The following is a 19,441-nucleotide window of genomic DNA, read 5'->3' on the forward strand; positions in this document are numbered from 1 at the left end:
ATTTATGCAAGTTGTGCTAAGGTGATGTTTTCTGAATACAACTTGGAATTACTGAGTTTACTTTACTTCAAAGGCAATCCAGTTTACTTGTTAAAACCATGCAAACCGATTGCCTTAAAAAAACCAAGTAAGCGTTACTCAATTAACTCAAGTGCTAACAATCATCTATTATAAATCATAGAGAATAGGTTCACAATTTTCCAAAGATAACATTTGCAACTGGACAAATAAATTTAAGGCAATGATACAATTCAAAGGCAAATTTATTGTATTTGTGTTCTTAACTGACAAGGATGGTACACACAAGTTTGCACTGGGGTTATAAAAAAAAAAAAAAAAAAAAAAAAAAAAAAATGCAAATAGTCACTTTAGGTTTTTTAAATCTTTAAAACAAAAACCTTTTACAGTACAACAATCTAAATAAATGTATTTAAAATCTATATAAAAGTACATGTTTTTTCTGAGGCCATACCTTGACTCTTAACATCTTTAAATCAGTAACACTTCAGAGACCAAACTTGATATAACCAACAAGTTGACAAGTGCCAAAAGCAATGTCTCTGGAACACATGTCCATTAGAAAATAATACACTGGCAGCCTCTTAACTTGCTCAAGAACCAATGGGCTGACAATTTTAAACAAGTGCCTTAGTTTCCCTTTTTTTCTATCGACTAATCTAATTCCACTGTCATCAAATGTCAAATATCACTCTTGCACATTTGATTACATCTCAGCTCAACAGGAGATTTTTCAGAGATTGTAGTTTTGGTGGCAGTTTGTTCTGTCCCAAACCAATCATCACTTTCTGAATGAAGTTGAAAGTGTTTATCATGCCTTTTGGGTAATTCAAATTTAAAGCATAAGTCAGACCAAACAAAACGCAAATTGCCTGAGGCAGATTCTGCAGATTATCCAGTACTATACCTCCCTCCACAATGATTGCAGTAGACACTGGGTCAAGGTACAGTTTATTTGGAATGAGAGGTTCTTCTTCATCAATAACAGTCAGCACCCCAACGGACACTTGTGGCCAGCCATCAACATCACATGCCTGAATGAAACCAAACAATAAAAATATTACAACAGGGAAATGTGAAAATCCACAGTTTTACATCATATTTTAGTGTGGTATTAAAAAGCAACTATTATTATGAAGCACATGTTAATTTATTTCTAATGAAATTTAAGATGTCTACACAAATTCTGGGCAGGTCTAACAGTATTGGGTAGTTTGGTCATGTGACCAATTAAATGTATTTATTTTATGGTACTGCCATCTTAAAAGAGTTTTGTGTCTATCTGTGTGTCTATCTGTGTGTGTATCCATCCATCCATCCATCTATCTGTTTGTCTGTATATACAGTCGTGCCCAAAATTATTCATACCCTTGGAAAATATGACCAAAGAAGACTGTGAAAATAAATCTGCATCGTTAATGCTTTTGATCTCTTATTTTAAAAATCTACAAAAATCCAACCTTTCATTTGAGAATAATAATTTTAAATGGGGGGAAAATGTCATTATGAGAGATGTTTTTCTCTAATACACACTGCTCACAATTAATCATACCCTTTTATTCAATACTTTTTGCAACCTCCTTTTGCCAAGATAACAGCTCTGAGTCTTCTTCTATAATGCCTGATGAGTTTGGAGAACACCCGAGGAGAGATAAGAGATCATTCCTTCATGCAGAATCTCTCCAGATCCATCAGATTCCAGCTCCATGTTGGTGCTTCTTCTCTTCAGTTCACTCCACTCATTTTCTTTAGGGTTCAGGTCAGAGGACTGAGATGGCCATGGCAGAAGCTTGGTTTTGTGTTCAGTGACCCATTTTTGTGTTGGTTTTGATGTTTGTTTTGGATCATTGTCCTGATGGAAGATCCAACCACAGCCCATTATAAGACTTCTAACAGGGACAGTCAGGTTTTGATTTTTTTTTATCTGTTGGTATTTGATAGAATCCATGATGCCATGTAAAAAGTGCCCCATGTGTACAATGAAATATACGGCTGTATCTTTAATGTTGTGGGCTTATTATTCTGATAGAGGTCCTGCACATCTTGATCAGATACATGGCATCATGGATTCTATCAAATACCAACAGATAAAAAATCATAACCTGACCACTTCTGCTAGAAATCTTATAATGGGCTGTGGTTGGATCTTCCATCAGGACAATGATCCAAAACAAACATCAAAACCAACACAAAAATGGGTCACTGAACACAAAACCAAGCTTCTGCCATGGCCATCCCAGTCCCCTGACCTGAACCCTAAAGAAAATGAGTGGAGTGAACTGAAGAGAAGAAGCACTAACATGGAGCAGGAATCTGAAGGATCTGGAGAGATTCTGCATGAAGGAATGGCCTCTGATCTCTTGTCAGGTGTTCTCCAAACTCATCAGGCATTATAGAAGAAGACTCAGAGCTGTTCTCTTGGCAAAAGGAGGTTGCAAAAAGTATTGAATAAAAGGGTATGATTAATTGTGAGCAGTGTGTATTAGAGAAAAACATCTCTCATAATGACATTTTCCCCCCCATTTAAAATTATTATTCTCCAATGAAAGGTTGGATTTTTGTAGATTTTTTAAATAAAAGATCAAAAGTATTAACGATGCAGATTTATTTTCACAGCCATCTTTGGTCATATTTACCAAGGGTATGAATAATTTTGGGCACGACTGTATATATGTGTCTGTCTGTCTATCTATCTATCTATCTGTCCTTACTAATTGTTATTTAAGTTTATGAAGTTTATAATAATTACCTTGCATTTTCCTATAATTTGCCCTTTTGTCATCATTTTATTTGATTATTTGTGCTGTAATGCTGCATATGAATGCTATTTTGTCCTTCTATTTAACACAGTCTTTAAAATAATTGCTGGAGGTTTGTCATTTTGTAAATGCTTTAACACCATAGACCTAGACTACTGTTCTACTACCAGTCACAATTGTTACCAGACATAAGGCCCATTTTTTCATGGACTTTTCAATATTTATTTTTTTACTTAATTGACGTTGATTGTTTAATATCCTTACAAATACAATACACATTTGGTAACACTTATAGGTTCATTAGTTAACATTAGTTAACTGCATTAGTTAACATGGACTAAAAATGAATTGCACTTATAAAGCTGCACTTTATCTTGTATGTTAATGTTAATTTCAACATTTACTAATACTTAAAATCTTTTATTAAAATATTAAATATAAATATTAAAATCTTGTTAACATTAGTTAATGCACTGTGAACTAACTTTTGTATTGTATAAATGCTACGAAAAATAAAGGTAAAGTTTTCCTGATTTATTTTCTCTGATCACCCTTCTGGCTTACACTGAATTGCCACATTTTGGAGCCTTTGTCTTTTTACTGCACTCATAGGATGTAATCAAGATTAATCTTAAGTGTTGTCTCAAAATGGCAGCAAATACACTACCGGTCAAAAGTTCGGAAAAAGCTAGTTTTATTCATTTTTTTAAAAGAAATGCTGTACTATTTTAATACTTTTAATACTAAAATTATGACATTTTTATGAATGTTTTTTGGTAACTAGTAGAGTTTTTGGTAAAACAACTTTCGGAGCACAGAAGTGCAATTGATGACAATTCTTATTTTTTGGGAGAAGTAATCATTTAAAATTTTTTTTTTTTTTACAATGAGAACTTACATTGCAGGTGTTGTAGAAGTTACTGGCATCATCACCAAGCAGGATAGGTAAGCCCCGGAGCACAAGAGTGCGCATTGCTGTCACATCTGCTTCTTTCTGGAAGAAGATGAAAAAAAACAAAAAAAAACAAGTTCAAGATCATGAAACTTTAAAGCTACAGAAAAAATAAATTTACTTACTTCACCCAAAGATTTAAATTCTGTCATTAATTATATTAATTCTGTCACAGAATAATAAACAAAATTAAGGCTGCAGTAAACTCACGCCTGTATTCATTTGCTGCATTAGCTCATCCAATTTCTCTCCAACGGTCCCTTTCTTGGACTTGAAGATTGTGACAAAGCGTGGTGTGTAGCGATCCACAGCACCATAAAAGTTACTCTGCAGATCTGTGGTGACTATCCTGTGAAACTCTGCAAACACCTACAACACATGCAAAAAAAAAGAAAAGAAAAAAAGACTGAGGGTTGGGACAGTGTGGATATTTGTTAATGCATGGTCAGGCCTACAGGCCAATTCTAAAGACAAACCTAAACAGAATGCAGTTTCTCATGGTCAAAAAAGGAATATGAATAAGTACTTACTTGTCTCTCGGTAAAAAGTGCTGGCCACCGCTCCATCAATGTTTTCACTGGAGTTTCAGCATCCACAATCTCATGTCTTCGCATTGAGAAGGTCAGGTCCATCTTTGATGCAATGAAAGTTCCACTAGGGTTCACTTTCCTCATTTCTTCAACCAGAAGCTGTCTCACAGCCTCTAGGCTATCTCCATTCTGCCCCTCAGGGTGTTCTGGTAAGTAATTTACCTCAGACCTTTTTGGCCTTTTCAGTCCTTTTGCTGCCATTCCCGGGCCACCTGTTTTGCCCCCGTTTACACCAACCTCTACACATCCTGCTTTTCTTAGTTTAGTGCGATAGTTTCCCATTTTGAATTTCAAGCTGTGCTTCCAGCTAGAACACCCATCCGGCGAACCTTGCTCCTTAAGGCAGGGATGTTTGCTAATGAGCGCTAGTGCCACAGAATTAATACGCTCTTCATTTGGATAGGCATCAAACTTGTAAATAGTTTCAGCAAGCTTTTCTAAAATACTATGCTTCATGTCTCTTGTTACATTCAGGTACGTCTGGTCTCGTAGATATTGAAGATTAGCCTGTCTGAGTCTGAATTCCACATCGACAGAAAAATTTGGAATGTCAAAAATCTCTGGCCATGGATTGTGTCTTGTAGATGAGCTGTCTGTGGGCAGAATCACTGTATCATCGGAATTATAGGAGTCATCAGACATGCTGGTGGTTGAGGCGGTAACCAACAATGGGATTACCTTCACTGTAGCTCTTGAAGCTGGTAGGTCACCTATGTCTTCAAGGTTGCAGAAGGCATTGTCAAAGTCTGAATCTTCATACATCACATTGAAGTCATACTGCAGATCGCATTTTTCTTTGATTTTTATCTTCAGCTCTTCAACAGTTTTGGGTTTTGCATCCATTGACAACTTCCTTATGTCCTGGTCAGTTAGGATGAGTCTTACTTTATAGCTTTCCATGGTCCTAAAAAAAAAAAAAGAAGAAAAAAAGAAATTCTCTTTAGTGGCAATTTGATGTATTGTCATTCAGCACAGAATGTAACGCTTCAGTGTCACATACACATTGCCTTTTACTCGGTAGGCAGATAAGGGGAAAACATCATTAAGCTCAGACAGATGGGTCACTGTAAGACACCGTGCCCCACCAAAACACAATTCATAAGAACGCAAATGTTCAATGTACCAGGAGCTCAAAATCCTGCAGACCAACAGGATTTCTGTGTTGATAACAACAATGTGTGTTATTTGTCTAAACTCTGGAAGACCTGAGCAACTTCCAACGGAGACGATCATATCTGCACAGTATTTCACACCATGAACACATGCAGAGGATGCAACCAGCACTGAAGATTGCTTGCCATTTTGCTGATGTAGTGAACTCTGAACATTCTCAGGGAAGGATGTGACCATAACTGATCTCACTTTATAAATTTCCAAAGGAGGCTTGAAGAATGTTGAGGAATCCAAATGGAAGGCCATCATTTTCTGGTGTCTTACAGCTAAGGTATGTGCTACATTCTTGAAATTGCATGTGTCACGCACAACTTTCTTGAAAAATTTGTGCTTCCCTTCAAACCTCATTGTCCACACATCTACTAGAGGGCCAAAGATTTGTATCATTTGAGGATAGTGTTCAATAAAATGATGTTTGGGACGAAGTCTGTAGTTTGGAAAAGTTTTCTGCAGTAACTCACGATGTTCTGAGATTTTGCTGTCCAAGACGTGTATTAACTCTTCCGTAAAGTGTGCTGACATTACCAACTCCAGTGTATCTTTAAGAAGCATCAGTATCTCCCATGATTGGTCTCCTTCAGGCACGTTGTAGCCTATCATCAATGGAAGCAGCCTCAACAGAGACCAATTTTCATGACCATTTCCCCCACTAGTTCCCCTAGAGAAGGAAGTTTTTGGAATGATCTGTGGTTTGTCAGCTTTATCAGAAAATGTGTAAGGGAACTGCCTAATAGCCTTGTTCAAAGACTCCAAAGAAATATATTTTTTGGCAATCAAATCCTTAAGGCACAGTGACAATTCTGCTGGTACTAAACCCTCCAAAAAATCATGGAGAATGTCAGGTGGGAAACCATCCACCACGTGAAAGTGTGTCAGTTTTTCAGATAGTGGACATCCTCTTTTTACGCCATGATGTTTTGCCATAGTATGGTCACGGGAAACCTCGTGCACATGTTTTTCATGGTTCTCTCTTGTCCTTGGCTGAAGTAGACCAGATCTGACCTCCTTATCCTGAATGCCATCTTGTTTACACATACAAAACCGACAAAAGTAATCCGCTGCAAAACTCTCCTGGAATCCTGCCAAAGAGTGAGCCCCCAAGTTGTCCGCTGCCACATACAGTACAGTGCCTTTAACACTTTCTGCTAATCGTTCAACATACACACCACTTTCCTCAAGAGTTGCAATGTCCTGAATGAGAGGACGAAGAACTTCATGATAGCCATGCTCTTTTACAGTGTTAACCTTGCACAAAAGTGCAAGTTGGATTGAGTGAAGAGCCGACCGATACTTGGAATCAAGATTAGCAAGTACCCAATACACGGCACATAGTTTGTGTTTTTTCTTGGAGGTTCCAATTGGATTAGCAACTTCAAAATCATCAATGTATAGACCAAGGGAAATCCTACATTCTTCTACATTTAAAAGAATATTTTCTTTGAAATGAGAGCCATCTCTGAACGAGTGGTATCCTTCATGTGAAAACCCCTCTGCGTGCAGCACCTTATCCAAAATGTCCTTATTGTTAAGCAATGTCTTCAACATTTTCAGTATGGGGACATACACAAATGAGTGATCTTTATCAAGAGCAAACTCAACTGGCATAACAACTGGAAATTCTCGCAGCATATAAGATTCTTTTCTGCTGGCTGTTGACAGGGATCCTTCTGCACTGGTAAATTTCAGCAGGACATTACTTTGTGACACTACACTTACAATGTCACTTACTATGGAATTATCCACATCACTACAGTGCTGACTGATAATTTTCTGGACAGCATTTTGTAGTAAGGGCTGTGAAAGCATTTGAATCTGATTAATCTGCTGGATTACTTCTTGTGCGGCGCTTTCAGATATGTGCAGGATTGCTTGCATTTTCAAAAATAATGAAGCCAGGTTACGTTCCAACTGAATTTCTAAGTCCTGCATGTCATCTACAGACTCTTCACAATCGTCATCCTGTAAAGGCACCTCTTCGTCCACTTCAGTCAGTTGATCTGATTGTTCAATGTTTGAAAGTATTGGACCTTTAAATTGTGTTGTAGTACTCCCACTGTGTACTCGGCTTTTGTGAGCATTAAACGTTGAATATACATTGCTCTCAAACTGACAGCCTTCATATGGGCATGAAACGCTTTGTTTAAGTTTTAAATGGCTGCGTAAATGTGTGAAAAACTCAGCTTCAGTGCAGGGCTGCACATACTCGCATAACTGGCAGTGAAACGCAAATTTGGGTTCACTTGTTTGTCTGTCTGATTGAGAGTGCCAAACAGATAAGTGCACTTTGAGTGCGTTAAAAGACTTGAAAGAGCACAAGCAATCCATATGAAGACATGGTATTGGCTGCTGCCGAGTGAAGCCTCCATGTTTTAAACGATAATGTTTTAACAAAAGTCCTCTTTTGTTTGCAGAAAAAATACAGTGCTTACAGTTCCACTGCATCTGCAAGAAATTATTTGAAGTGGACATATATTTTAAGTTGGTTTAGTCAACAAAATATTAACAAAATATAAAGTGCAGCATAGTGAACACTGTCACAAACTATTTCTTCAAAGGAAAAGTCCTCACCAGTGTATCAAGACCTGTGCGTTGAAGACCAATCAGGAGGCAGCTGCCAGAAGGACGACTTTTCTAAAAAAAGACAACAAAATTTAATTAACAGGAGGTTCTGCTTTGTAAAATTAAAGACACATTCCTTGATATGTGCATGTTCTACAAGCATTACAGAAAATATACCTTTAAATACGAAGTTCTATAAATATGTATTTGTGACTTCAGTACAGACAATTTTAAAACAGTGTTTCCTCTGATTACTTTCAGTAATGGTGTGCCAGTACGAAAACAAAAATTGGAAAAGAAAAGGTTCATGTGATATTAAGATTGCTTAGTTTAACATCACTTAACATTACTAAGTTTCTTATGTTAGTAGATTGCTCATTATATCAGCAGTGATATAAAGCAGTTGAGTTTGAGTAAAAAACAATTTACAGTGTTTGTATTATATTCTTAATTTACTGAATTTAAAAATAATAGTATAATGTTACTGTGAAATCACAAAACATGTCAAAAATAATCACAAAAGTCATCTCTGCATAAACTGCAGGTTACATATAACTGTAAATGTCGCCGTTTCAACAGATTTGTAACGTTCGTCATTTATAAACCAAAGCCAACAGAGGAGAATGCATCAGGGAAAATGGTAGAATAGAAAACCATAATTCATATTGTATTTGGGACAATTAAAACTATTTTTTAGTCAATCCAGGAACCGTTGTGGTACCTGATAGTTTTATATGCAAAAAAAGAGGTCAAACCATATTCTTCAAGATCTGATAATATCAAAATTATTTGGTACACATTAATTAGCATTACACATTAAAACTAGCAACAGACAGTAAAAAAAAAAATATATTAATTCAAATGTTGCATGCTTGATTACTTACCTTATTATTCTTCTACTTCTTGCAAAAACGTAACGAAGCTCCGGATAAAAACGTAGGCAGCCAGTCAACGTCTTTCCACATCTGCAAAATTGGCGCCGAGATAACTACAGATTCAATCGCGCATGCTCTTGCAAGTGCCGCTTCTTCTTCTTCGTTTTTTCTGCACATTAGGCACGCTTTAATGCACTGCTGCCTCTCAGTGGTGTAATAACGTCATTGCATCCTTTGTTGCTACTTGCTTGTTTCAAGTAAGCGTCACTCAAGCAATTAAGTAAACTGTTATTTTCAACCTGCAATTGACTGTAACTCAACAAAACCTAGTAAGAAGTATGTATTTTATATTACTGAGTAAAGTTAACTAAGTATATGTGAGTCAGTAAAGCTATTAGAATTTACAGTGAAGGTGTTTATAATCAGCTCCTGATAAAATAATAAAATAAAATAAAATAAATAAAAGCTAAAATAAACAATAAAATTAAAAAATTATATTAAATTAAATAAATAAATTACATTTAAAAAAAAATCTAATAAATAAATAATAAAATCAAATTAAATTAAATTAAAAATGTAATGGTAAATGTAAAATATAAATAAACTAAACTAAACTAAACTAAACAAATAAAATAAAATTAAATAAAATTAAATTAAATTAAATTAAAAAGCTAAAATAAACAACAATAAAATTAAAAAATTAAATTAAATAAATAAATTACATTTAAAAAATAAAATAAATAAATAATAAAATTCAATTCAATTCAATTCAATTAAAAATAAAAATTTAAATGTAAATGCAAATGTAAAATGTAACTAAACTCAAATAAAATAAAATAAAATAAAAGCTAAAATAAACAATAAAATTAAAAAATTAAATTAAATAAATAAATTACATTTAAAAAATAAAATAAATAAATAATAAAATCAAATTCAATTCAATTAAAAATAAAAATGTAAATGTAAATGCAAATGTAAAATGTAACTAAAATAAAATAAAATAAAATAAAATAAATAAATAAAATAAAAGCTAAAATAAACAATAAAATTAAAAAATTAAATTAAATTAAATAAATAAATTACATTTAAAAAATAAAATAAATAAATAATAAAATCAAATTCAATTCAATTAAAAATAAAAATGTAAATGTAAATGCAAATGTAAAATGTAAATAAAATAAAATAAAATAAAATAAAATAAAATAAAATAAAATAAAATAAAATAAAATAAAATAAAATAAAATAAAATAAAATAAAATAAAATAAAATAAAATAAAATAAAAATCATTAAACCGATTCCACATACAGTATGTGTAGCATTTTGAAAGCAGATTTGCTTTTAAAATGTCTGTGTGGCTGTTGTGACATTTTGTGGTCCTTATTTCTAATGGAGGGTGTTTCTAATCAGCTCCCGAGGATTTCCCCACAGGGACAATGCTTGAACAAGAGGAGCATAACGGGGTCATGCAGACTTGACCCCCAGACTGCCATGTAATCATCTACACGTTTAATGAAGGTTGTGCTTGCACATCCTCTCCATTAAGAAAAAAGAGAATGAAGCAATAAAAAGCCATTGAGGGTCTCAGGCAGTAAGTCTCTCTCATCCCTCATTCAAACACCATCCATTGTTGAGTGATGTCGGCTGTTCCTCATGGGAATCTGTGAGGTTTCAGAAGATGCTAACAATATAAATGCAAACACACACTGCTTTGTTGTTATCACTCATCATGCCAAGGAAGCAAAATATATCGGTACCATAATGCTTATCAAATGATATTATTGTTTTTCTTTACAGGTCCATGATGGATATTTAATAGTGCACACTCTTACTCTACCTTTACATATAGATTATTTTAAACACTCTTTTAAAATTCATTTTTAATAATGCTAATAATTTAATAATACTGTTAAATATAGTCTTTAGCAAATCACAAAATTAATATCCGTCTTTCATGCTTTCTGTTATAATGTTGTAAAGCTATATCGAATTTTAATATTGTTCAAAATCCAAATAATAATTCTCAGTTTATCTACATTGGACAGCATCTTAATATCTGTGGATTTGTACAGCACACATTTTGTGTTCTGTTGGGAAAGAAAGACCCAATCACAATCCAGTATGTAAATCGGCCTATATGTACAAAAAAGAACCAATGAATTTTCAAACTTTAAATTTTCTTAAAAAGTTCATGTTTTTAAGTTATAATAACTGTAACCAGAATGTTTGAAGATCATCAATACAGTGTTGCCTGTGAAAACACATTGCTCTTCTAAACTCATTTACTGCACTGCTATGCGTTTGTTCTCTAGTGCATTCTGGTTCCACTGTATTCATAACTGCTGTGTCTTTCCACATTGATGAATGGCCGAGGGGCATGCAGGGCTGCCAGGGGAGCATTTTATGTAAGAGATAGCTAATCCCATTACTCTCTTAGCTGGAACATTGCAGTGTGCCGCACTGCCAGAGGCTGAGAGTTTTGGCCCGTGACTGAAGCATTAAGCCAAGAGAGGGAGGGAAGAGCCCGTCCCACTGTAACCTCCATGGATGACTTTGAATCACACACACAAATATCATATTAGTACTATTATGGGAAAGAAATACTGTGTCTGTGTATGCATCCAAGAGAAAGAGCAAGACAGTGAAGAAAATAAACATCAATACCCGTAATACTCCACTCTATGAATGATAAATAGAATAGATATCTGTTCTGAAACAAATAAAAGGCTCAGTGACAGATAAGGATGTCTAAGATGGATAGAAGGATAGGAAAAGAAGGATAAGAAAAACAGGAAAAAATCTTTGTAATCTGTACTCATGTTGGTAATTAGGGAAAAAAATTATAATAGAAAAAAAAAATCAACCATTTTCAGCAAAAAGATTTCATGAAAAAATGTCTAGAGTTATCATTATCAATCAGTAAAATAATACTCAAATATTGTGCTTATAACTTGTAACACACCGTAAAAGTTTCAAAATACATTTTTGAATCATGAATACCATTAGGTTTTCTTAGGATTACTTCATTTGACATTGTAAAACCATAACTAACCTTACCATGTCATAAAAAAGATCAAAATATTTAACCCTTAAATGCATGTCTGTTTCGCCAATCATTCTTACATATTCGGGTCTTTATCGACCCGGATCTATATCTAACACGGAAGGATCTCTACCTGTCGCGATAATATAAAACTCCTCTGATATTAGAGTAACAATTACAGAAGAATAAAATAAATCGTATTTTGTTATGTTTTGGAGCTTGAAAGGGCTCAGTTTGAGCATATGTTTTATGCCATCATCACTGTCCTCGTCAGAGCTCATTTCCCAGTAAATTCAGCAAATAATGGGCTAGTTTTATGTTTGAGGTCACGAATATGAGCCCATTCGTGATCTCAAACGTATTCTCAAAACTATATAATTTTCAACATCTTCAAAATCAATATTTTGATCGCTAACAGCTTCATCAGATTCATCCTGTAACAGTTACAGTCATATTTGATTGCGTTTAGTACTTGCTCTGCAGTAAATCGCTGAGCCATTTCATGTTTTTCTTTTTTTTTTTTTTCTGTCTGAATGAATCGTCACTTCAGCATTGTGTATCAGACATTGCCACCTTGTGGAATAAAGGTGTATTGCACTTATTCCGGCATCTAAAATTCAATTATTGTTGTGCAGAAAAAATATATGTACACTCATACACACCTCGGGTCGTTTGCGACCCTATACAATTTTTTTTTACAAAAAATGAATACAAAAATAGGCATTCTTTTATAATTTTATGATTTTTTTCTTGTTATATTCTTTATAATTAATTGATTGAGGAATACCAAGAAGGTTGATGTCTAACTTTAAAAAATTAATGACGAGGAGGGTAGTGAATAACGTCCCGGGTCACTAAAAACCCGAGGTATGCATTTAAGGGTTAAAACTGATATAACTGATATTTTTCTTCTCACATCACTTCCTGAACTTTGATCAAAACTACTTAAAAGTTTGTTTTTCCCCCAACCAATTTCAGCCTTTTAATTAGGGACGCACTGATATGAACATTTTGGCCAATACTGATAACTGATCATTCTTTATATGTGAAAGCCAATAACCGATATATTGGCCGATAAATTATTATATAATTTTTGAGAGCCTGATTACAAAAACAATAGTTTCACCATTAAAAGCCATGTACCGAGCACACAATTATAATGTTCTCATTAAATTTTATGCTTGTATGACAGACTTGCGCTGCACGTGTTGCACTTAACTGTATTTTCCTTTTTGAGGTGATTTCAATCATATTTCAAGCAATTCAAAACCATCTTGGTGGACAGTGCACATCTGAAGTGTCTCAGCTGAAGGAAATAATCCATTATTTATCGGCTTTGATATATTGGCCAAATTTTCTTATCTGGCCGATAACGATAAAATTAAAAATGAACATATCGGTCGATACCAATATGGTGGCCGATATATTGTGCATCCCTACGTTTAATGAGTCTCCGGTCAGTTATACCACCTAGACATTTTTGACTTTAACATGTTCATCATTCAGCAATTTTAATATATCTTTGAGTAACTCAGAAATTCAGCCACAAAAAAAAAAAGAGCACTGCGTCATTGTTGACCAAAACTATTTCAGTGTCAATTCTCATTAAAGACTCACAACAGAGGAAACAGAAGCCATACCACCTCTTTCCCAAGAGCAATTTCAAAGGTCACTGTTTTGGCCAGTAGATCAGAAATACCATCCAGTGACTGTGTGGAAGAGGCTGTTATTTTGATCCTCAGTCTGTGTCCATAAAGCCCGTCACTAAGAGGCAGAACCTCCAGCAGGACCCGACCAAGGAGACATGCCTCACTTGTGCAGACACGCTTCACTTGTGGGCTCCTATAGTGTGAAGTGCACATAAAGACCATCCCGGGGGTTAAATAGACCCTCTGAATGACCTGCAGGCACTGTGACCAGGAATTTGAGACATTCACAACACAAAGCCATCAAGATACATCAAAACAGTTGTGCCAAAGCCGTACACGGCACACTCAAAGCCCTCTGGCTTTTCATGGATCTGTCATCTGACTCTTTGTTATGGTCTGTGCTTCTAACCTTTGCTGGTGAACTCTTGTACATTAGCAGCTTATTTTCTCGGACCAACCAACATGACTGGTGGTAACTGATGTTAATGGACAAAGTAGACAATGTGGGGAAGAGTCCTAATGACAGGACTGCAGTTGAAAGTTCCTTCCACCCAATGTAAAAGGTTTTTGTTTGTCCTTCAAACTGCACAGCAATGACAATGTATAGAATAGGTAAAACACACCAATTATTAGACCTAATGTACAAATTAGCACGTATTTCTTGGGGGGGGGGGGGGTGGATTGCATAAGCCAGGGGAGTGAAGTTTACCTTGGAAATCTTTACTAGGAACTCTTTCCTAGCTGGCCTCCATTACACTCACCCCCTATACCTCCCACCCATCTGGGTCACGGCACCAATGCAACCGGTCCTACTCGACCCGCTCTGAGAGGGATTCGAACTGGCGTCTCCGGCATGGGATCGCAGCCTCTAATGCCATTCACTAGAGTGAGGTTTACCTTGGAACTCTTTATTAGGAACTTCTTCCTAGCTGACCTGCATTACACTCACTCCTCTAAACCTCCCTTCCATCCGGGTCACGGCACCAATGCAACCAGCCCTACTCGACCAGCTCCGAGTGGGATTCGAACTGACGTCTCAGGGCATGGCATCACAGCTTTTAACGTCAGTTACTAGAGTGAGGTATACCTGCACAGCTCTTTTCTAGCTGGCCTCTATTATGCAATGCATGCTGGGACCTTGCAAAACATTGTTTAGATGACTCAATTTTGAAAGTAAGGACAACATTTGAACAGGTTTTGAACAAATACCTGAGTATCCTAAGCAAGGTCAATAAAGCAACATTTGTTAGCAACATGTTTAGAGTATTCTTGTTCAGTACACACTAGGGATGCGTGGGTACTGGGAAAATACTGGTATAAATTTTATTTAGAACAGTACGATATTATGATTTTGCTCATTTCGGTATATGCTGCTGTTCCGAAGTTCACCGCTAGGTGACAGTATGCTACACAAACTGACGCAAAATCCAAAAAAATGGATAAAGCAGTTGAATCTCACTCAACACACCCAAAAATAATTAATAATGAGAGAAGTAGACTTATAATTTGGAATTACTTTGCTTATAAAAATGATGAAGAACCATCAAACCTTGCCAAGCATCTGTCACTTGCTCATTCTGACTTGTACAAGACAATTCGAGATCGACAGGTCAGTGCGTCATTCAAACAATCTAATTTAGACATTTATTTTCTTTTAACACTGATCAACGCACATACATGAGATCATATCGGTTAGATAACACGAAAGCTCCAGCGTGCGTTTGAACCAATGATGTTTATATCTCATAATATTTGCACTTAAGTTTAGGTAGTTCTAACAGTAGTTGCAGGTACAGAGATGCTAGTTACAAAAATTAAATAAAGCAAACAAATGTAAAATAACACTGGATAGTTACTGTTAATACATTAAATAGGTAAATCCTTACGATTAATTTAAAGTTACAAACGTTATTTAGTGACAGACAGCAACATGTATTTTTGGCTTCACAGGTTCGATATCGGCTACTATTACACATACGATGACGCATACTATTAAACTATTTAAATTCACCTAAGACATAATCCGTTTTTTTCCATAAGTAGAATAGGGAAGGCGTAGGACATACAGAGTAATCTTTTTGAAGAATACGGAAAACGGAAGCACGTGCAAAGTGATCATTTGTGTTTATAAAGCATATACATGAAAATGGCAGATCGTTTCACTAGATAAGACCCTTATTCCTCGTCTGGTATCGTTTAAAGCCATTTGAAGCTGCACTGAAACTGTCATTTTGACCTTCAACCGTTTGGAGGCCATTGAAGTCCACTATAAGGAGAATAATCCTGGAATGTTTTCATCAAAAAACTTAATTTCTTTTCGACTGAAGAAAGAAAGACATGAACATCTTGAATGACATGGGGGAGAGTAAATTATCAGGAAAATTTTATTTGAAAGTGAACTAATCCTTTAAGGAAAAACAACTCAATTTGGAATGCGCAAGCTCTCTGTGGCTTGTGTGTGCGTTGTTTGTTGGTATAAGTGCAAAGAAGCCATCCCTCAAAGAGTTTGTTACCAAGTACGTTACTACTGAATGATAAAATTGCTTGGATGTTTAAAAAGGTTTAGAAAACATGGGCAAGTTATTTCTGTCAGTTGTCCGAAACGCGCATGAGTGTGTTGTATCGCAGCGTGCTTATGTACAGGTGCGATGTCTTTTGAAGCCAGAAGCAATTTGCTCATTTTGAGAGTTAGAGAGGGGAGAGAAAGTATTGCTGAATTTACTTCACAAGAAAGTTTTTAATTTACTGATTTGATGTGATAATCTGTGTTGATTTATTAACCCTCTGGAGTCTGAGGCTGATTTGGGGCCTGGAGAAGTTTTGACATGCCCTGACACTTTTTTCAGTTGTTCATAAACATATTAATGGAAAAAGTGTCATTACACTGTATTCAGCACAAACTAGGCTACCATAATATGTGAGGAACATGTATGTACATGTTTGTGTTTTTGAAGGAATAATGTTTATGCGTGGTTATTGAAAAAACAAAAAACGTAATTCACTGAAATAAGGCCAAAAAAAATAATATTATATGTGTGTTCACAAGACTTCGGGTATTGGAGGATGTAGACTAGAGTTTTTGCTTCAAAATTATGTAAAAATTATTCTGCCTACTCCTTCATATAAAACAATAGAGAGATTTAAATTTTGTAAGACACTTTTTGTCACGAAACACAGTATGCGTGGAGGCGTGAATCATCATGAATAATGGGTCATTTACAACTGAGAATACAAAAGAATCGCATAATGAGGTGTAATGACCTGCATAAATAATGAGCTCTTTCAGTCAGGTAGGCTGTGAAAAAACCCTCTGTGATCATGTCTCAAGCTCATCATGGTGTATATCAAACATACAGAAAAAACAGCAATACTGTGAAATATTATTACAATTTAAAATAATGGTATTGTATTATATTCTTTAAAATATAATGTATTTCTGTGATGCAAAGTGTCTGAACAATTATGTTACCTCTGTGGCATTTCATATAGGCTTTTAGCTTAAAAGCATGCACATTTGGAGAAATATGGATGGATTCGCATATGTTTGTCAATTTTCTATACAAAGGAGTGTATTCAATATTTATTGTCATCACTATGAACACTGGATACTGTGTTTTCAATTCATACTTGCAGCCGGAGGGCACTCTGTGCACCTTTAGTCCACAAATTTATCTAAAGAAGAACAGGTCATGTGACTCTCCAGGAACTGAACTAACAGAGGCCAGAGATCGCTAACTATGGCTATTCAAAACACTTTTCGAGACAATAAATACACGATTGAGATGATGTATGCATGTATTGACTGAATTTGCGTCTGAATAGCGCTCGTTCCGTGGGCGTGGCCGCATTAGCAGATAATGAGCCGAATCACGGACTTCTGACATGGCTCTCTTTTCATACAGATTACATAAGCAGAGAATATTTGTTTTCGATTTGACTTACACGATTTAAAACCTGACATTTCAACGTTTTTTTAGACATAAGTCTAATTTTTTGTCATTAGTATTCAATAAGTCACAGTTCATTTTCTGAGAGCTATAAGATTGGAGTTCGTTCAGAGGGAGACGAGAGATCACGCATCATGTTAGTTTTCTTTATTTTGCAAAAAGCACAACATTTTGTTTTTATTCTGAGTGTACACAAATAAAAGAAGATATTCAACAGATTAAAATGGCGTATAACTCTTAATTGTATGTGCAACATTGACGGAGTATTTTGAGTCTCTTTCACACTGGTAAGAAAAAAATTGCAGTGGTATCGCTGGCGATACCTCAGACCTAAACATTTGCGGTAATTTCCCTCTTTGTAAACGCAAAACCTCAGAGAATGAGTAAAATTATCCGCGCCAAAATTTAGACCCTGTATGGTATCGATTTAATATTGATATATCGGTATTAGATTGTGGTACCATACCGAAGCCAAAATTGTGGTATCGAGCCATCCCTATTACACACATAATAAACTCACAACTCCAACTAAAAATACATGTACTAAAACAAATAAAATTTGAAATAATATTATGATTGTTATGGTGTCATTTCCGAGTACATACGCTCAACCCTAGGTGCCAGAAAACAACAACAAAACCAAAAACTGTAGTTTACAAGGAATCTAAAACCGATTATTCTATCCTAGAGACATCATAAATTCAACTTGAATGGTTTTGAAAAATCCTGTCCCATGTAGCAGCAGCCAGAATTCAATTTTGAGTAACTTGGCAACCTTAAGCTGACACCAGAGTCACCCCATTCGCAAACAAACACATTTAGACATCACAGGAAAACTGCGAAAGGCTCATACCCTCCAGCAAAAAGACAAAAGACAAACAATGATTCCAGACTGTTGCAATCTGTAAGAGGTCCTGGATTGGTTGGTGTAGTAAACAGGAACATCGTCACTGGTTTGTAGTTCTACCTGTCCCGTAGCAAACCTCACTGACAAGTCAGGACTTGGAGCTGTGTCGGTTACTCTTTGTATCTTGTTTTTCCTAACCAAGATTCATAGATAAGACAAGAGCTGAAAAACACAGCCGGAGGGGCTGTGATTTAAATGTGTATTATCACACAGTCGTAGCCTTTGTTTTGTAATGTTATGGGTCACACTGAAATAACACTACATGAACCATTACCACAACCCTAGTCTAAACTGTAAAAATGCAAAACATAATTCAATTGACTCAGTTTTAATACACTACTTTACTTAATAATATATCAAAATACAGCACAATTTCTTTCCTGTCTTTATCAGCCTTAATAAATCCATTCTCTAAATCTATAGTGGGGTCCAAAGTCTGAGACCACTAATAAAAATACATTATTTTCTTGAATCTCAATATGGATTTCTTTAAATACCTTTGATTCGGATCAATGTGCTAATGAATCATTCAGACCATTCTGTGAATTGTTTTGATGGATTCATAACAAAATACTACTCTTGATATCTTGCAAGTTTTATTCTACACAATATCAATTTCTAGCTGATGGAGTATTTTACAGCAGAGCAGAACCAGAAAAATGTATTCTCACTATAGAACTTTCTAAGCATTTCCATGATAAAATTTTACTTGTTTCCATGACTAGAAAAGAAAAAGCAATAAATAAATATTTGACATTTCCATGTTTTCCATGATTGTAAAAACCCTGTTTCTAATTTAATACAGCAATTTTCATTACAAATTATATTATAAAAATGTTTAAAGGTTTAGGGTTAGTAAGATTTAAACATTTTTGAAATAAACCTTTTATGCTTAATAAGGCTGCATTAATTTCACCAGAAAAGAGTAATATTTTGTTTTATGTTTTCTATTGTTAAGTGTAATTTATTCC

The 19,441-nt window shown here is 35.1% G+C and overlaps 2 protein-coding genes across 11 annotated transcripts in view; both read right to left on the minus strand.

The window, feature by feature from the left end:
• tns1b (tensin 1b) overlaps nucleotides 1-19,441 on the minus strand; it is a 320,941-nt gene that overhangs the window by 251,939 nt on the left and 49,561 nt on the right. The window lies entirely within an intron of this gene.
• LOC125270707 lies at nucleotides 536-9,349 on the minus strand. 5 transcript variants are annotated; one of them, XM_048194599.1, is made up of 6 exons: nucleotides 8,936-9,348; nucleotides 8,061-8,123; nucleotides 4,260-5,223; nucleotides 3,940-4,098; nucleotides 3,676-3,771; nucleotides 536-1,052 (listed from the first exon to the last, which is right to left on the minus strand). In XM_048194599.1, the coding sequence occupies exons 3-6, from the start codon at nucleotides 5,217-5,219 to the stop codon at nucleotides 732-734; spliced, it is 1,536 nt and encodes a 511-aa protein (XP_048050556.1). In that variant the 5' UTR covers nucleotides 5,220-5,223; nucleotides 8,061-8,123; nucleotides 8,936-9,348; the 3' UTR covers nucleotides 536-731. The 5 variants fall into 5 exon arrangements, 3 of the variants coding, with proteins under 3 accessions (XP_048050556.1, XP_048050555.1, XP_048050554.1); XM_048194598.1 differs by having other exon boundaries at nucleotides 8,061-9,348; XM_048194597.1 differs by having other exon boundaries at nucleotides 4,260-7,934; nucleotides 8,061-9,348.

Source organism: Megalobrama amblycephala, linkage group LG6 (genome assembly GCF_018812025.1).
Source record: "Megalobrama amblycephala isolate DHTTF-2021 linkage group LG6, ASM1881202v1, whole genome shotgun sequence".
Classification (NCBI taxonomy): Eukaryota; Metazoa; Chordata; class Actinopteri; order Cypriniformes; family Xenocyprididae; genus Megalobrama; species Megalobrama amblycephala.